Source organism: Zeus faber (genome assembly GCF_960531495.2).
Source record: "Zeus faber genome assembly, chromosome: 2".
Lineage (NCBI taxonomy): Eukaryota > Metazoa > Chordata > Actinopteri > Zeiformes > Zeidae > Zeus > Zeus faber.
The window spans coordinates 14376305-14392565 of record NC_137189.1 but is presented as its reverse complement, the minus strand read 5'-3'; the positions used below and the strand labels follow the sequence as shown (position 1 = coordinate 14392565).

Here is a 16261-nt window from a genome sequence, read left to right as displayed (position 1 = left end):
TTCTATCAAAAGCCTTTTTAAATTAATAAAGACATTATCAATAGTCAAGCCTATTTTCAGGGCTACTAATTGTCCTGGATAATCAAGATTCCACAATGGCAACGGCATCCCAAATTCGCCCATGTTGTTCCTGCAACCTTTGGGCCCATCCCTGTTGCCATTCTCGTGCCCCCATATCAGAAATCCAAGTCATGTCCGTGATCTAAGTGTAGGTCCTGATCCCGACCAAGATTAGTAGTAGAATGCCATTACAATCCGTCTGCATGCCTTTTGAATAGCTGTAGTACTATCCTATTCCCAAGTCAATATGAGGCCACATTAGAGATTTTGGATCATTTTTTACAGTATCGGCACATCTGGGGGAATGTGGGTTCATTAAACATCAACCATGGGAGGGGTCATAGGAAGGACAAAATATCAGACACTTCCCTTAAGTCTACTGAAATGCAAGTTTCTCAAATGCTTTTAATACAGGACGCTGTTTAATGTGGCTGTGTGCAAAGCTGGGCGTGCCACTGAAGGCAGTTTATCATCTACAAAGCCAGGTACTGTATGTGTGTGTGTGAAGGCTAGTGTAGTTAAGCACGCGGACACACACACACACACACACACACACACACACACACACACACACACACACACACACACACACACACACACACACACACACACACACACACACACACACACACACACACACTCTTTAATAATTTCCTCTGTTATAAAATAACCCTTAATCCATTTTTTTGGGAGGAGGGTATGGTGTTGTTGAGTCCATTTAAGACAGCAGGTGAGTCAAACTAAGTCAGACAGACTGTGGAGGCGAGCAGCTGGAGACTAGGTGTGGGCGAGGAGACTGGAATGCAGTATGTTATGTAGAGATTTGCGTTTGCTAGCTCTCATGCCCAGCCCTAAGGGCAGCACTGCACATACTGGAGGATCCATTACGATGCAAATATAGTGTGTGTGTGTGTGTGTGTGTGTGTGTGTGTGTGTGTGTGTGTGATGGCTGGACGATGCATTGAGTTTTACACTATGGCTGAGATTTTTTATGGGCAACATGAACATCTCGATAACACAACATTTTGGAAAAGTGCGAGAACACGTTTTTTACGACGTCGATGCAAATATTACCCCCAAAACAATTGCGTCGGCCCTTTCCTTGTTGCTCCACTTCCATTGACCCGTGCACTTGTAAAACCCGCTGTCAAGTCCCAGGAATGTGCTTTTTCCTTCAGCATTTCGCCAGTGCAACAATCAACAAAACAAGCCTCTGCTAAACAAATCAAACTACGGGCAGCGTTGCTCCTCGCTGCACACAACCCCAGTATAGGAGAAGAGGAGTTGTAAGTGGAGGGAGATAACAGATGCCTCTTCTCCATCAGCAAAAGATACTGACCCCATCTGCACCGTCGAGAAAGATGGACAGAGGAAGCTTTTTTTAGACAACCTGGCCACCCTGATCATAACTGATCTACTGTCAAACAATGCAACTGGAGACTGTGAGGGCCTGTCATATGTATTGGTATATGATCGGAATAATAGTCGTTTTACTGATTGATTGAGATTGTCGTAAAAAACAAACGTCAATACTGAGAAAACGGGATTCGATATTGCGATATCACCTTCAAGTTGTCTCTGACCCAACCTTACTGGGCGTTTGTGCATTTCAAGCATAATACTCATCATATGTCACCAACACTCGCTTCTGGCAACTGAGTCACTTTTAAAGGAGAACGGAGGGAAACTGTGACAGTGACAGGAGGAAGGACCCGAAAGGAGCGACAAAGCCATGACTCAAGCCCTTCTTGTTCGTCTTGTCGTCATCATTCTGTGGTATTTCCTATTTTGCAAGGTGTTTGAGAGGCAAACAAGATAAGCAAAGCCGTGCCAGGCGGCGATAAACACGGACCCGGGATCGTCCATTTGTCACAGAAGCACAAAACAACCAGGTTGGACGCAAGACGTCTGATGTTGAGTTGCTCTGTTGGTCCCAATCAATGAGATAGGGGCTCGGGCAAAGAACTTATTTTATTTATTTATTTATTTATTTATATTTACTTTATTCCAGCAGACATGACCAGCCCTTTATCTCAAACGGCATCTGGCCGTCGCAGCCGCCGTGCGTGAGCTAAGTGAAGGCGTAGTAAATGGAATTGATTTACTAGATCTTTCGGCAGGTCACTCACACACACACACACACACACACACACACACACACACACACACACACACACACACACACACACACACACACACACACACACACACACACACACACACACACACACACACACACACACACACACAGATAGAGGGTGTCTGCAAGTATGGTAAAGTTACAATTAATTCTCTAAGAAAATGTATGCCTAAAATGAAGGCATATTTGGATAGATCAAGAATTTCCTCCCAGTATGAAGGTAAATACTACATATTTGGCACAGGACAGAAGTTAGTATTGGGTAGAAATAGGGAAGGTTACTGAACGAGACAATTCTCGGAACTTTTATTATCACAGTCGAGCTCAAAACGCAAGGGAAGTGCTAAGAGTTGATCATTATTATCATTAAATACTACTTTTGATGAGAGGAGTCCGGCCCTGTCAGAAATCAAATAAACGGGCGATGCCTTTCCGCATCGACTAGACACTACTGGACGACTTTCGGGACCTAGAACTTGTGACAACTGAATTGGAAGACGCGGCACCGGCGATGACGTCGGACGGCGCCGGGAACCTCGCGCAGCAAATTTGTCTGGCGGCGCCAGGTGCATTGTGGGAAACCCATCATCCCCGACGGGCGTCCAGGGCCACGCTGGAGCGACGCCCAGGCGAGACGCGCGCCGCCGTGCGTGGTAGGGCGGCGGCGGCCACGCCACGCCCCCCCCCCCCCCCCTTTTCAGCCAGCTGCCCCAGTGTGACGTCACGCTCCCTCACGAAATACGAATGTGGCGCAAGCGTAGAAGTAAATATTGAATAATTACGCGTATGGAAACCCTCGAGTTTATTCAATGTTAGTATGTTAGTTAGCAATGTAATGTTATGAATGAGCTGATCACCCATCGTGATGGATTAAGTACACAACAAGAAAAACAGATAGTAGTATATTACAAATAATAATTCAGTAGCAATCATTTTAACTTGTTTATCACTGTTATTAATAGTAATTAAACATCGATAATATTAAGTGTTTATTACGGTTCTAATTATGATATGATTTACTATTACTAACAATAATAATGACAATTCCATAAATGCTGGTAAAGTTGATAACAGATTCATAAAGAATTATAAGCACTGCGCTACACGATTTTAAACATATCGGATAGTATTTCAGTGACTTACGGATTGGGATCCTCTTGGCATCGAACCGGTTCACCTCTTGATGCAAACTTTCCAGCCGTGCTCGGATCCCGCTGGACCTCCGGAACAGCGCCGCAGCCTCCGCCTCGATGCCGAGGAATATGCCGCTGGCGTGCCGGGAAAGCTCGGAGAGCTGGTGGATGATGTTGGTCATGGTGTGACAGCTCACCTCGTCCAGGGAGGAGAACAACGCGGCTCTCCGAAAGCGGCGCCCGTCGGCGGCCACGACGTAGCCCGCATCGTCCCCCGGCGTCCTACCGTCCCTGCCCGACAACCGGCACACATGTCGCGGCTCCACGCTCCTCTGGTGGAACGGCATTTTTTTCTGTTTGTTTGTTTTTGAACGCGCACACACACACACACACACAATAAAACACTCACGCGGGACCGAAAGTCTTCAATTTAGGCTCCGAAAGAACCGAGACACTTTCCCCGGTGCCGGTGTTGTTTGCTGGGCTGCACAACGGTCACGTCCCGCCATATTTCTGTTTTCCCTTCAAAGGGTGAGAGTTCCTGCGGTTCACCAGGGACGTTGCGCCTCCATAGTCCGTTCAAATTTGGGGGAAGAAGGACAAAAAAAAAAACCACCGCACACCCTGGAAGTCGGCGAGAAGGGAAAAGTGGGGAAAAATTAGAAAACCCGGAGAACAACTAGAAACCACCTGTAAGAAGTGGAACCGGAGCCAGAACGGGAGCGTGCGGGGGGGGGCCGGACGGGGGAGCCTACCTGCGCTCCGCGGGGCGGGATCCTGCAAAACACGGACCGGATCCGCCGCCACGCGCCAGCGTGACCACATCTTGTGTCTCTGGGGGAAACTAATGGTGTTTGAGGTTTCTTTTGTGGATTTTGATAAACAGACTGGATGGGGGAAAAAAATGGACATGATGAATGTAATATTCATATTGGCTAGATTTCATATCCACAACTGCAAATTCAAAGGGATCTTGTGGGATTTAATCGCTGCATTTAAATTGTTGGCATGATGTCGTTTATTTTTCTAAGCTGCTTATTTTTATCGTTTGAATTTGGTTTAAAAAAAAAATAATACTTTTGATAACGCACGCACCTTTATCATCGTTGTTATTATCTATTATTTTTGACGCGAGGTTCTCTTAACGCCGCAATTTCCCCTCGAGGGAGGAACGAAGCGTCTCATGGCACTGGCACTGCGCCACAAATTCCCCCTGGTGGCCACACGTGAACACTGCAAGCCCCAGTTAAAGCACTCCCGGTAGCGGGGCAGGGGGTCCCAAATCCCAAATCAAATAAGGTCTCAAATAAGGGGTCAGGTGGTCTTCTCCTAGGTCATCTCCAAGGTGTGTTGTTTTTTTGTTAACACCACACATTAGTCAATTTTGTTAAAAGTATACAGGTAATCACAACAAAAAAAAGAATCGAGTTATATTCTATTTTATGTTCTGAAAACATTCAGGTAAAATTGCGTGGATTGATTACATTTTGGGATTTCGGCCCCCAAGCCTCTACTTTGACATCCCTGACCACCGGTCAGAAGTCGTGGGGAAAAAATAAAATTAAATAACAATCCAAAAAAAAAAATGCTGATGTTACGGGTTACACAATTCTTTGCAACTCCTCCCTTTCAAATCACTCATAGTTTCACCATTCCACACCTTATTGGAAGTCTTAAAGTTCCTCACTGGTGAGTGTGATCTTGGGAGACTAGTTTACCAAGTACTCAAGGAAGAGTTAACTAAGCTGTATAAGCTTTTTAGCCTCTTTAGTAACAACCAAAACAGAAAGCAACAACAGAAAATAACTTCTCAGCGTGAGCATGAGTAACATCCGCATTTATTAATTACCGCTCAGCACAAAATGTGTGCGACAGGAAAAACAGTGGTCGGATGACACGTATCCCACCAGACAGTAACCCAACCCAAGGCTGCTGTGTTATTCCAACAATTCTGTTTGAGGTTAACACGCAAAATACCGTTCCCTTTCATTTCTGTGTAATCTCCTGTAATCCTCCTTTGTAGCAAGTACCTCAGTATGAACTGAAGAGCGAGATTAACGTCGGGTCAGGGGGTAAAGTCTCGGTCGCATTTTCTTTTGGTCATGTTTAAGGAGCAACAAGGTAGAAGTTGAATAATCAAATGACAGAAACAAATGACCTAACGTGAATAAGCAATTGTACAAGGAAAAAGAAAATAAATACAAATAAAAATTAAAAAAACAAGTGAAAGGACAAACCACCGTGTAGCAGAGATGAACATACGTTTAATCAAGATTAAATATATGCCCCAAAAGATCTTCCAACTCAAAGAGAACAAGTCAACGTAAGACAAAAAGATGCGATTTTCGGTCACGTCACTTTTAGACTCGCAGAGAGTTTTTGGACTTTCATTTGAGGGTAAAAATGTACATATATCCCACTCTCCGAACTTTACAGTGCATTGATTCTCCAACCCAAAGCCGCCTTTCCACATTTTAAAAACCCACACATAAACCCATTTATAGAATTATTTACATACAAGGCTTAAACATTTTTTCGTCTCTCTCTCTCTCTCACTCACTTGCTCTCAACACAAACTGCTGAGCACATACTTCAAAACAAAAGCGCGTTGGGCATCAGAGGATCAGGTGTGGTTTTTAGTTTTTTTTTGCAGCTTGGCTTTACCACACACAGCGACATCTCGATACGGAACTCGCCGCATTTGGGCAAGGGAACAGACCTACACCTCCCATCCCTTTGCTGGGACCAGGCGACCAGCAATCTCAGCAAGGCCACTGGAGGGAAAGAAAGAAGAAAAAAAAAAAAAAAAAAGACTCATTTGGCTCGGGGTTAGATACGTAGAACTTTTGTCCGTGTCAAAACTGTAGTTGCATAATTTAACAACTTGAAGAAATAATGTACATGAACCCTTGTCTATGTGGATATGATGAAGTAACAGGTGCTATGTTTTGGAAGCGAGGTTACGCAACCCATGCAATGGCGGGTGGAACAACAGAACTATGTTAAATTGTGAGGGGGAAAAAAAGGAGGCTTTTTTTTTTTTTCTTCCCCCCCTCTTTTAAAGGGGTAGATAGATGGGTGGGGGTCCAGAAAAGTAAGTAATTAATCACTTCAAGCCGGGACACATGAAGAAGTCTAGTTTATTAAAGAAGACGGATAACGGAGACGCTGCTCGTTTTAGATTACAGCCCTTAAGCTTCCAAGTGCTGTCCAGTTCTAGTAGTGACCCCCACCCATCCAAAAAAAAACAAAAAAAACAGTATGATTCGTGAGTCGCTCGCTGTCAATTATATGTCAAAATTAAAATTGTAATTATCAGAACTCAACATTCAAGAGACAACACAAGGAGTATTCACATGGATTTGTTTTTAAGAAGACTTCGCCCTCAATTCAAAAGACGGACTTGGGCACAGGCTTTGTATTAGTATGACTTCACCTTGATGTGCCTTCGATGATTACTCAGCAGTTAGAAAAGAGCATTAAAAAAAAAATTATAATAAAATTAAATTTTAAAGGAATTGACTCCCCCGGGATGTACTGAGGTGACTGCTTGGGGATTAAATAAACTCAAATAGTATCACAAAGGCAAACAAATCATATCTATTAGAAAACAGAACGGGAGAATAATAAATATTTATCAAATGCTATTTTTATTTTCTTTCACATTTTATTTTATTTTTTAGAAACAATCCTGTTTTCTTATCTGCCCATGCTGAGCTGCTTCACTGTGTACGGCTGCAAGGCTCTCGGCCACACGGCTCAATGCGCACGTTGTTGCATATTAACCCTTTCGCAACCGCCACATGACATTGGAGCCTGGATCGAACCTTAAAAACGCCTTCTTGTTCTTCCTCTGAGCTAGTATGGAACTGCCAAGCCAAAACAATTCTGCCCCAATCGTGGTACTAAACCTACGGTGGTCTGAACAGACTGTGCTCAGTGGACAGGAAAGCATTTCTGCCCAAGCAGCAGCTGTGAAGAACACTGCCCCCGATGTCAAGAAAAATCCTTCAGATCTGCATAGGAGCACAGGAAGAGATGGTGGAACTAAAGATCTGACGGATAGATAGTGCAGCTGACGTGTGTGTGTGGCTATGAGAGAAACCCCACAATGGCCAAAGAGGGGCTGTCCCTCCCGGCAGCAAAGGCATAGTGTTCCATAGTGCACGTGTACTTGTTGATTTCCAAAATGAGATCACCCTCTTGCAGGTCGGGCAGCCATTGTCAACCGATATGAACCTTAGTGTGGGTCTGGCCGGGTTTCAGCTCCAGTTTAATAAAAGTGTAATTTGTGAGAGCGGCAGCTGTGAGGCCACATGGGAAGGTAGGGGGTGGGGGCATTAAATGGTGCCGCACAGGAGCTGGGGGTGAAAAGTCCTAAAACAGAACATGAAGAACAAAGTCCTACAGTTTGGTCTTTATGTGAACACAGCGAGGACAGGTGGTCAGTACAGCACAGGAACACACACCCTCTTTCCTACATCTCAGAATCCTGGAACATAGATATATAACACACACACACACACACACACACACACACACACACACACACACACACACACACACACACACACACACACACACACACACACACACACACACACACACACACACACACACACACACACACACACACACGTCTTTGTCGCCTTCTGGTGGTACAGTTCAGAATTAATCTGGTAGTTTCCTTCCCAATTCTCCCACATAAACAAGCACACGTACGCCACTTTTACCAACACTCCCCTCAGGCGTACAGACAAACGCAGAGACCCGCTCCGTGGCTCCGCCCTGTGTCTGTGCTCAGGCTTATCTGGTGTAGTAGACTCTGTAGTAGACACTCTTGGAGCGCCAGAGAGAGTAGGAGTTGTCAAACTTGAGTAGGTAGACACCGCGCCCGGGGTACTGGTGGCTCCCAGCGTACACCTCCTCGTGACAGTCCCGCCGGTACACCGGCACAATCTCATCCACTTGGGGCTTGCCTGCCTCCTTCTTGGCCTTCTCCTCCTCGTTGGGGGCCTCGCCTGGAGGGGCAGCAAAGAAAAGTGAGTTCTCAGATGGAAGAAGAGCGAGACTAGATGGAGGCCTACTTTTGGAAGAGTTATTTAGTCATCAGTATCAGTGTCTTGAAAAATATTTGGTGGAAATAGTGGCAGTGTAATTAGTGGGGATGGCTCGATACCACCTTTTCATGTCTGATATCGCAACCTTCCAAGGTTCTGGCGATATGTCCAAATTTACCTATCGCAACCACGATAACCAGCGATTGTCGATATATTCACGGTGGAGTGGAGCAAATCGTGGGCTCCCTCTCTCTGCAATTCTATATGGGATTATTTGGTTTTAAACCAGATGGAACCTGCAAGCTGAAGGACAAAAAGAAGTAATTTGCCGTCTTTGGAAACATGGCCCGGGACAGAACACCGGATGTCAGAGCACCAGGTGTCGCCTGGAGGCTGGGCTAAAACAAATCGCTTGATTAGGTGTTTTAAAAGGATAGGAAAATTAAAACAATTTAAAGGATCATATCGTGTTATTATCCCGGAGAAAGCCCCCCCGGTCTACATCTCTGTTCCCCAGAGGAGGAGGTAGCGGCTCCCATGGGAAGCCCCCCCCCCCCCCCCACCCCCCGGTTACAGATGCGTGTGCGCTCTGCAATAGGGCATCATTTTGCAATTTAACAGAACGCAATTTTCAAATCTCAAAACATACATTTATCTCATACAATCTAACTAATAAGGCTGCAATTTTCAAATCTCAAAAAATAAATTTCCGTCATACAATCTAAACAATAAGGCTGTCCAGGGCCGGCTCTTCCTAAAAGCGAGATAGGCGGCCGCCTTGCGCGGCATCCCAAGCGGGAGGGGGAGTTGCAGAGAGGGAGCGATCGGGGCACATTAAGTGCACCTGTCTCCCTCTCCAACGGTATCGGGGGTCACGTGCCAGCGATCAGCGCACCAGAACAGTGTGTTTTTATTTTACGTCTCCTCCTGGATCTAAACAAGTGCGTATAGAACGGAACAGTGCGTAATGGGGACACTTTCCCTGCCCATGCCCCCCGCCTTCTACTGTGATTGAAGGTTTTTCTTTTTACAATTCAATAGTAAAATGAAGACGTTATTCATATCAATTCATGCATCAATTCAGCTAATTTCATCATAACACGTGGGCCTGGCCTTCAGGAAAGTACAGTTTCCATTTTTGTGTTGTCATACGACAGCATAGAATGATTTATTGCTTGTGTTTAGTAAGTACAGAGAATAAGGAAAATTAATAATAATCACATACTAAATCGCAATCCTAGTCTAAAAGATCGCAATTCGATTATTTTCCCAAAAATAGACCTTCCAACATTGGGAAAATATTTTGAGTACCACAATAGTGTAATAGGGAGTCTCTGTGGCAAGTTACTTCAGCTAAATTACTCCATCGGTTATACACACCATAGCCCTCTCTCAACGAGACTAATCACATCATATGCGAGCTACTACTGCGAACTAAATACACAAATTTATCTCATTAGGATATACCCCTTGAAATGCATCATCTCGTAAAGTTACCTCACATGTTTACCAACTAGAGATGCACCGATTGCAGTTGTCTTGGCCACTTTGATTTCTGATTATTATTTTTATTTTTATTTTTTTCCCCCAGTCTGACCTGCCAATTCCAATTTTCAATCAATTGTATGTTCATTATAAAGCGACTATTAAATATATATTTACATTGTCATATGATCATTTAGAGTTTAAATCCATGATCAGAGAAATCAATTTTTCGTATCATCTGGTCTTATTGGGTAGATATGCTGTACGTCAATGAAAAATACATTGCCTGATCTGATCACGCTCACGTGATAGGACAGCTGCACATACGGAGCACTGCTGCAATTTTAAGTTACTACAACAGTGAGATTGCAAATAATTATTCACTAGTGAACAATAAAAGAACATGGAACTGTCCCTAAGTTCCAATAAAACAGAATATGGGACTGTCACCAAGTTTCACTATAATTCAACCTGTAACTCTCACTGAGTTTTAGTAGGACAAAACAGATAACTAACATGGAAATGTCCAGTTCAAACTTTAAATGAAAGCATCTTTCACTTTTAAGTGCAAATATACCTTTCCATTTATATGGCACTTGCAATTCCAAAATAAATTGCAATCATTGCAAAAAATAAAATAAAATAAGAATAAATGGCGACCCTTCACTCTCGTTCACTTCGCTCACAGAGTCAAATCCAACAACTCGTTTTACTGAGTGATTCGTTAAAAACCAAGTTTCAAAAAGAGTCTGACCTTGTACCTTGAACCGTGTAAATTTAACCGGCACAGAATCTCATATATCTGACACTGCTGGCGTTTTGACCAAAAATTGCGTGGTTGGTACACAAAGTGTGTGCAGGTTGGCAGGTCTGCAAATCGTTCAGCTCTATTCTGCACGAGAATGCCCGTTCCAGAATGACCGGGAAACACCATTTATGGTGATTTATTTCCTTTTTTTTTTTTTTTTAAGGATTTCTCCAGGTGGGGAGAAAAGCACCAGCTGCTGTTAAAGCAGCGATGCCTAACACCAGTTCCTATTCACATACACTTTCAAACGTGCTTCACAGGTCATTAAATTATCAAAATAATACACCAGGTTGACATGGAAGCACGGCGTTAAGATCTCTGCTGCTCTCTCGTGTTCCGTTCAGGAGTGTGTGCTTTCCGTGGCGTAGGTTGTGACACATGCCTCTTTACAGCATCTCGCTCAAAGTTTAGTTAAGCATTTACGGGATACTTTAGGCTAATTGATGTGATTATACAATTTTATTTTTTTATTTTTATTTTTTTCAAAATTCACCGAAGCTGCCTTTCACTTAATGCACATTGACGGGAAAGGTGAACCCCACCGCCAACAATGAAAAACAGCACATAGAGAAGGACATACGTAACACAAATTCATGGAATGGCCGTTTCTTAAAAAGTGCCAGATAAATATAAAAGTACAATATTTGGGATAAATAAACAAAATAATCTTATGGAATACCACTTAGCAAACCAAGGCAGTTCGAGCAAATTCCTGTCCTTGTTTGACAAGATCGGTACAGCTATGTACACGCCGCAATATAAGCAAACAATAACACCTTTCATGTCGGTGTCACACCCGCTCCGTGCACTCCCACAACCCCCGCCTCACCTTCTTCATCGTCATCCTCATCACTTGACTCGGACACGTGCACGCTGACCGAGGCGGAGGCGGCATCCGTCCACTCAAAGAAGACCCCAAAGCCGATGTCGTAGTGGTCCGTGGCAAACTCCCAGAACAGGTAGGAGCCCTCCTCGTGTGTGGGCACCCGCACCGTCACCACCTCCCCGCGGCCCACCGTGATCACGCTGTCGGCGTCCTGTCGGATCTTCTCCTTGAAGTCCTTAATCTGCGGCCGTGTCCACATGGAGGGAGCTGCGATCACCGGTGGGGAGTCTGCTGCTTGCAGAGGACATGTTTGGGAGAAGTTTCTTGTGACTTTTTGAGCATTTTCCTCAACATTTTCCTCCATTTATGTACCTACCTATTCTTTACGTTCGAGTCAGAGTGAACAACCACAGCCTATCAGATTTCTGATCCGGGGGGGGGTAAAATTATTGACTCTATAATAAGACATTAGTCTTGTGTGTTTTAGAGAGGTGTGCTTATCGCTTATCTGATGTAACCAAGAACAGTCAGGTGGGTTGTGAAGAGACGGCTGTCCCACATTTCCAGATGATTCCCTCCCTGTCTCTGGGCACCTCAGTCAGGAAAAGGCAGGTAGGGATAGAGTTTCATTTTTTGGACAAGCTTTGCTTTGTTTAGCACGCACACGCACACACACACACACACACACACACACACACACACACACACACACACACACACACACACACACACCTCAGTGTGGGTTCTTTGTGCTGGAGGTGAACAATCCCTTTGTGCATGTGTGTTTGTGTGTATGTGGTTGGATTGTTTATTAACCTAGTAAAGGTCCGTTCTCTGAAACCTCCTCCGCAGCCTCAGCCTCTGGCTCTCGGTCAACGCTCTCCGAGTACGAGTCCGACTGGCCTCCATTCAGGGTGGGGACTTCCTCGCCAGCAGGTGGTGCCGCAGCGCACAGTGGCGCTAAGGCTGAACTCAAGGCGTGATCGCCGGTGCTGCAACTTTTGGCCTCCAGAGTGGCCTGCACGACCGCATCCTCCTGTTGCTTCTGCAAGGCCGCCTAGGAGCGGGAGACAGGGAGAAGTGACCCAGAGCACCATAAGCAAAGCAGGGGAAACAAAACAGAAAATGTTGCTCCCGACCACGCCACTTTCCTACTGCGAGCATGACTTTTTTATGTTTTTGGAGCAACACAAAGAAGGTTACCACAATCATACTGAGCTGAATGTTGTCATTAACATTATTATACCTTAATTGCAATTTTTGGACACTGCTATAATGATTAAAAATGCAATATTCAAACTGTTTCACAATCATTAATTGAAATTTTAAAAAAAAGATCTGATCTGGGTCTGGGTCTGCCTCCCTACCTGCTGCTGGGCCAGTTGGACCTGGTAGAGTTGCTGCATGTACTGCTGGTAGTGCTGCTCCTGAAGCTGACGGATGAGGCCCAGTTGCTGCTCGGTGCTATTGGGGTACTGCTGGGCGGCGTACTGCTGGAACTGCACGGCGGTCTGGGCATTCAGCGCTGCCATGATCTGCTGCCTGGATAGTATTCGGGGAAAAAGAGTTATTGAGGATGGAGAAAGAAGGCGCGAAAGGAGACGACAAATGGAAAAAACAAGAATTCATTGTTTCACAAGGAGCTCTATAATATCTATCAAGTCTGCTAGATCAGACTGTCTTGGGTCTGAGACTGCTATAGGTAGAACTACCTCAATTACATGACACTCATGGTCTCCTGGGTTATCCTCTCTACCTCAAGGTGGATGGGATGGAAAGGGAGACAAGCTACTAATGGCTAAGCCGACACTAAAAGTCTCATCCTAAGTAGTAATAAACCTCCAGATTACACAAGAGTTGTGAAGAGAACAGCCAATCAGAGAGCAGTAGGACAATCTGATTGGACGGTAAAGTCCTCGTTAGTCCAGTATAGAAGTCCCCTGTCTGCCAAACGGTAGACCGTGGTTCAATTGCAAGATGGGGAGGTTCACTTCACCTTCCCGGGAATTGTTATTTTAAAAGAAAAGTGCCTCACTTGGTATCTCTAACACACACACACACACACACACACACACACACACACACACACACACACACACACACACACACACACACACACACACACACACACACTATTTTGGATTCAAAATATAAGTTTGCATATGTGAAAAATAAATAACCAAACAGTGGTGCTCTGAGGTCTGAGAGGGAGGAAGCTTTTAGAGAGCTGTACCACAGATGATCAATAAAGCATCAAATTACACGGAGTCGGTGAACAAGTGGACGTACTTCTGCTGTTCGATGCGGAGCCGCTCCTCTTCAGCCTGCCTCCTCTCCTCCTCTTCCCTCCTCAGCCTCGCCTCCTCCTCGCACCACCGCCTCTCCTCCTCCTGCCTCAGTCGCTCCTGCTCCTCTTCCTCCTGCCGCTGGCGCTCCTCCTCCTCCCTCCTGGTGGGGAAGCAAGAGGGATGCAGGGTGTCAAGTCAGGAGGATGAAAGAGTTGCTTTAAGAGACGTCACCACAACATTCTCTGGACGCAAGAGAATGTCGACCCACTGAGCGTGAACCTCTCACCGCTTCCTCTCTTGCTCCTGCTTCTCAATCTTGTGCGAAGTGACGTATGGCGCAAACAGATTACAGCACTTGTTCAGCAGCCTCACAAACTCCACCATGGCATCCTCCTTCTCCATCCCTCCCAGGGAAGCCCACTCCTTCCTAGAGTGAGATTAAACACCCAGAGTTTTATTTGTCAAAATTCTCTGACTTTCTATGGTGGGCGAATGGATTTTTATTTTTTTTAATTAGAGTTACTCAGTCACTCACAATCAACAAGAAAAATTATTATTACATTTGTTGCAGAAAATATTATTATTATTATTATTATTATTATTATTATTATGTTAAACAATTTTAGCATCCCAGAAACACGTAAGACAGAAAACAATAAAACATGCTTTAAGTTCAAAATCAAGAACGATTTCTGAACGGCCCGTTTGACTTGAATTTAGTCATGTAGTGAATTGGATGATGGTATGGTGTGTGTGTGTGTGTGTGTCTGTGAAAGGTGAGCGTGTGCTTTCTGAATGAGGATGGGGTGTTAAACAACAGCGGGGGTTCCTCTGCAGTCTGTTTCCTGTTGACTGGGACACAGCAAACCTCTCGTGGTGGAATGTCTACCAGGGTTTAAAGATCACTAAGGTGGGAACACATTCAAACACATCAGGCAGAATAGGAAGCCGCCAAGTGGGGTTACCTGCGGTCGTTGCCCAGGACATCAAAGAAGCCCACCTCTGGCGAGGCATCAGGATTGTAAGGGCCCAGTAACACTTGTTTGTGCAAAGCCACAAGTCGTAGCTTCTCCTCGTAGGTGGGGTGGAAAGCCTTACCATCTTTTTCTGAGAACAGATAACAATATAAAATAATCTGATTCGGTTTCTTCAATGGTTCCGATCATACACAGCCATATGACATGATGTTTGTCAAGGCGGCACTTTAGTGCAGTGCGGATGGCACACCATCATTAGCATGCATAGCTTTCACACTCTTGTTTTCCAGCCTCTGGGATACATAAAATTAGAATCCCTATTTTTCTTTGCCACATAGCAAAACAAAATGAAAAATGAGCGCAGAATATCTTCGTAGCCATTTGTCAATTCAAATCATTCAACCAGAAGACAAATTTCATGAAGGGAATGTTATGTAATATGGCCGAGCCTTAAATAACACAATAGGCCATGTACAATTACATGTGGTGAAAGCCAGGTCCCGAACCTGCTCGCATTGTCTCGAGTAGATAGGGCACTCTAATGCACAATAAAACTATTAACTCTGCATGGAACGAGGAGCCTGGCGTGACCATTGACCAGCTCCGCAGAGTAGCGTGTGACTGACACATGACGGAGAGTTGATCTGCGAAATGTTGTCTGTGGTCTGAAGTCATCGTTCTTTCCGGCTACAGAATGGCTGTGTGACCTGGCGGATTAGTGGTTATTTTAATGAATTTCCTTGAATTCTGGCAGCCTGCTATCTGTTTCCAAGACATATCGCGCCACTGACGACACACGCGATATAGCATTTAGCAACAGAAGAGGGCGAGATGCGAGCCGCCGTTAAAACGCTGGAAGAAAGAGAGCTGCAGCTGATTAGGTCGCATGACAGCGGCAGCTCATCGGTGACAGCGCCTCGCTAGCTTCACCTCGCCCGGGGAAGAGTACCGGCAGGGCCCGGTGCGAGCTCCAACCCCATACTCACAACCCCAAAGCTAGCTAGCTCAACACGATACCCCTTCAAAATGTCACCGACCTTTAAAGAATTTGAGCGCGATGCCGTAGAGCTCCAGCAAAGCGAAGCCCCATTTCCTCTCTACGGTGATTTTCGCCGTCTCCCCGCTCGCCTCGTCCTCCTCCTCTGCGGCGGACCCCGCCTCCGGCAACCCGTGTCCGGCGAGCTCCGGGTCCGGGTCGGACTCGCCGCCGCGGCCCTGCTCCCCTTCCTCGGGGTCCGGGCTGAGCGTGAGGCCGTCGATGGAGACTTCGAGCCGGCTAGAAGTGCCATTGTTGAGGTCGCCGCTCTGAACCTCCGTCGCCATCATGCAAGAATGTCAGCCGAAGCGGCCACGTACCTACTTCCGGTTTAACGTGGCGGAAGTTCCGGTGCAACGTTGGGTCTAGATGTAAATAGTGACGTGGGGACATGTGCTGGATTTCAAATTCCCTTCTTTCTTTTATCATGTTACTCTAATAAGAAAAT

General features: G+C 45.3%; 2 protein-coding genes across 2 annotated transcripts in view; both read right to left on the bottom strand.

The window, feature by feature from the left end:
* nhsl1b (NHS-like 1b) overlaps positions 1-3730 on the bottom strand; it is a 125744-nt gene extending 122014 nt beyond the window's left edge. The window contains exon 1 of the mRNA XM_080022991.1: positions 3344-3730. Within this exon, the coding sequence (XP_079879117.1) occupies positions 3344-3680 (337 nt within the window). The 5' untranslated portion in view covers positions 3681-3730. The remainder of the gene's footprint in view (positions 1-3343) is intronic.
* A 1510-nt stretch (positions 3731-5240) lies between these two features.
* acbd3 (acyl-Coenzyme A binding domain containing 3) lies at positions 5241-16124 on the bottom strand. Its single transcript, XM_080024398.1, has 8 exons — positions 15815-16124; positions 14766-14907; positions 14087-14227; positions 13802-13960; positions 12880-13054; positions 12329-12569; positions 11516-11803; positions 5241-8354 (listed from the first exon to the last, which is right to left on the bottom strand). Exons 1-8 carry the CDS (start codon positions 16101-16103, stop codon positions 8140-8142), a joined length of 1650 nt encoding a protein of 549 aa, XP_079880524.1. The 5' UTR covers positions 16104-16124; the 3' UTR covers positions 5241-8139.
* Positions 16125-16261: the final 137 nt, after the last annotated feature.

Excerpts from the sequence above, each read along its gene's own strand:
- acbd3 (XM_080024398.1), bottom strand. The coding sequence starts at position 16,103 with ATGATGGCGACGGAGGTTCAGAGCGGCGACCTCAACAATGGCACTTCT. Across the intron at positions 13,961-14,086 it reads CAGGAGCAAGAGAGGAAGCG|GAGGGAGGAGGAGGAGCGCC; the intron begins GTGAGAGGTTCA and ends CTTCCCCACCAG. Across the intron at positions 11,804-12,328 it reads AGAGAACGGACCTTTACTAG|CAGACTCCCCACCGGTGATC; the intron begins GTTAATAAACAA and ends CTCTGCAAGCAG.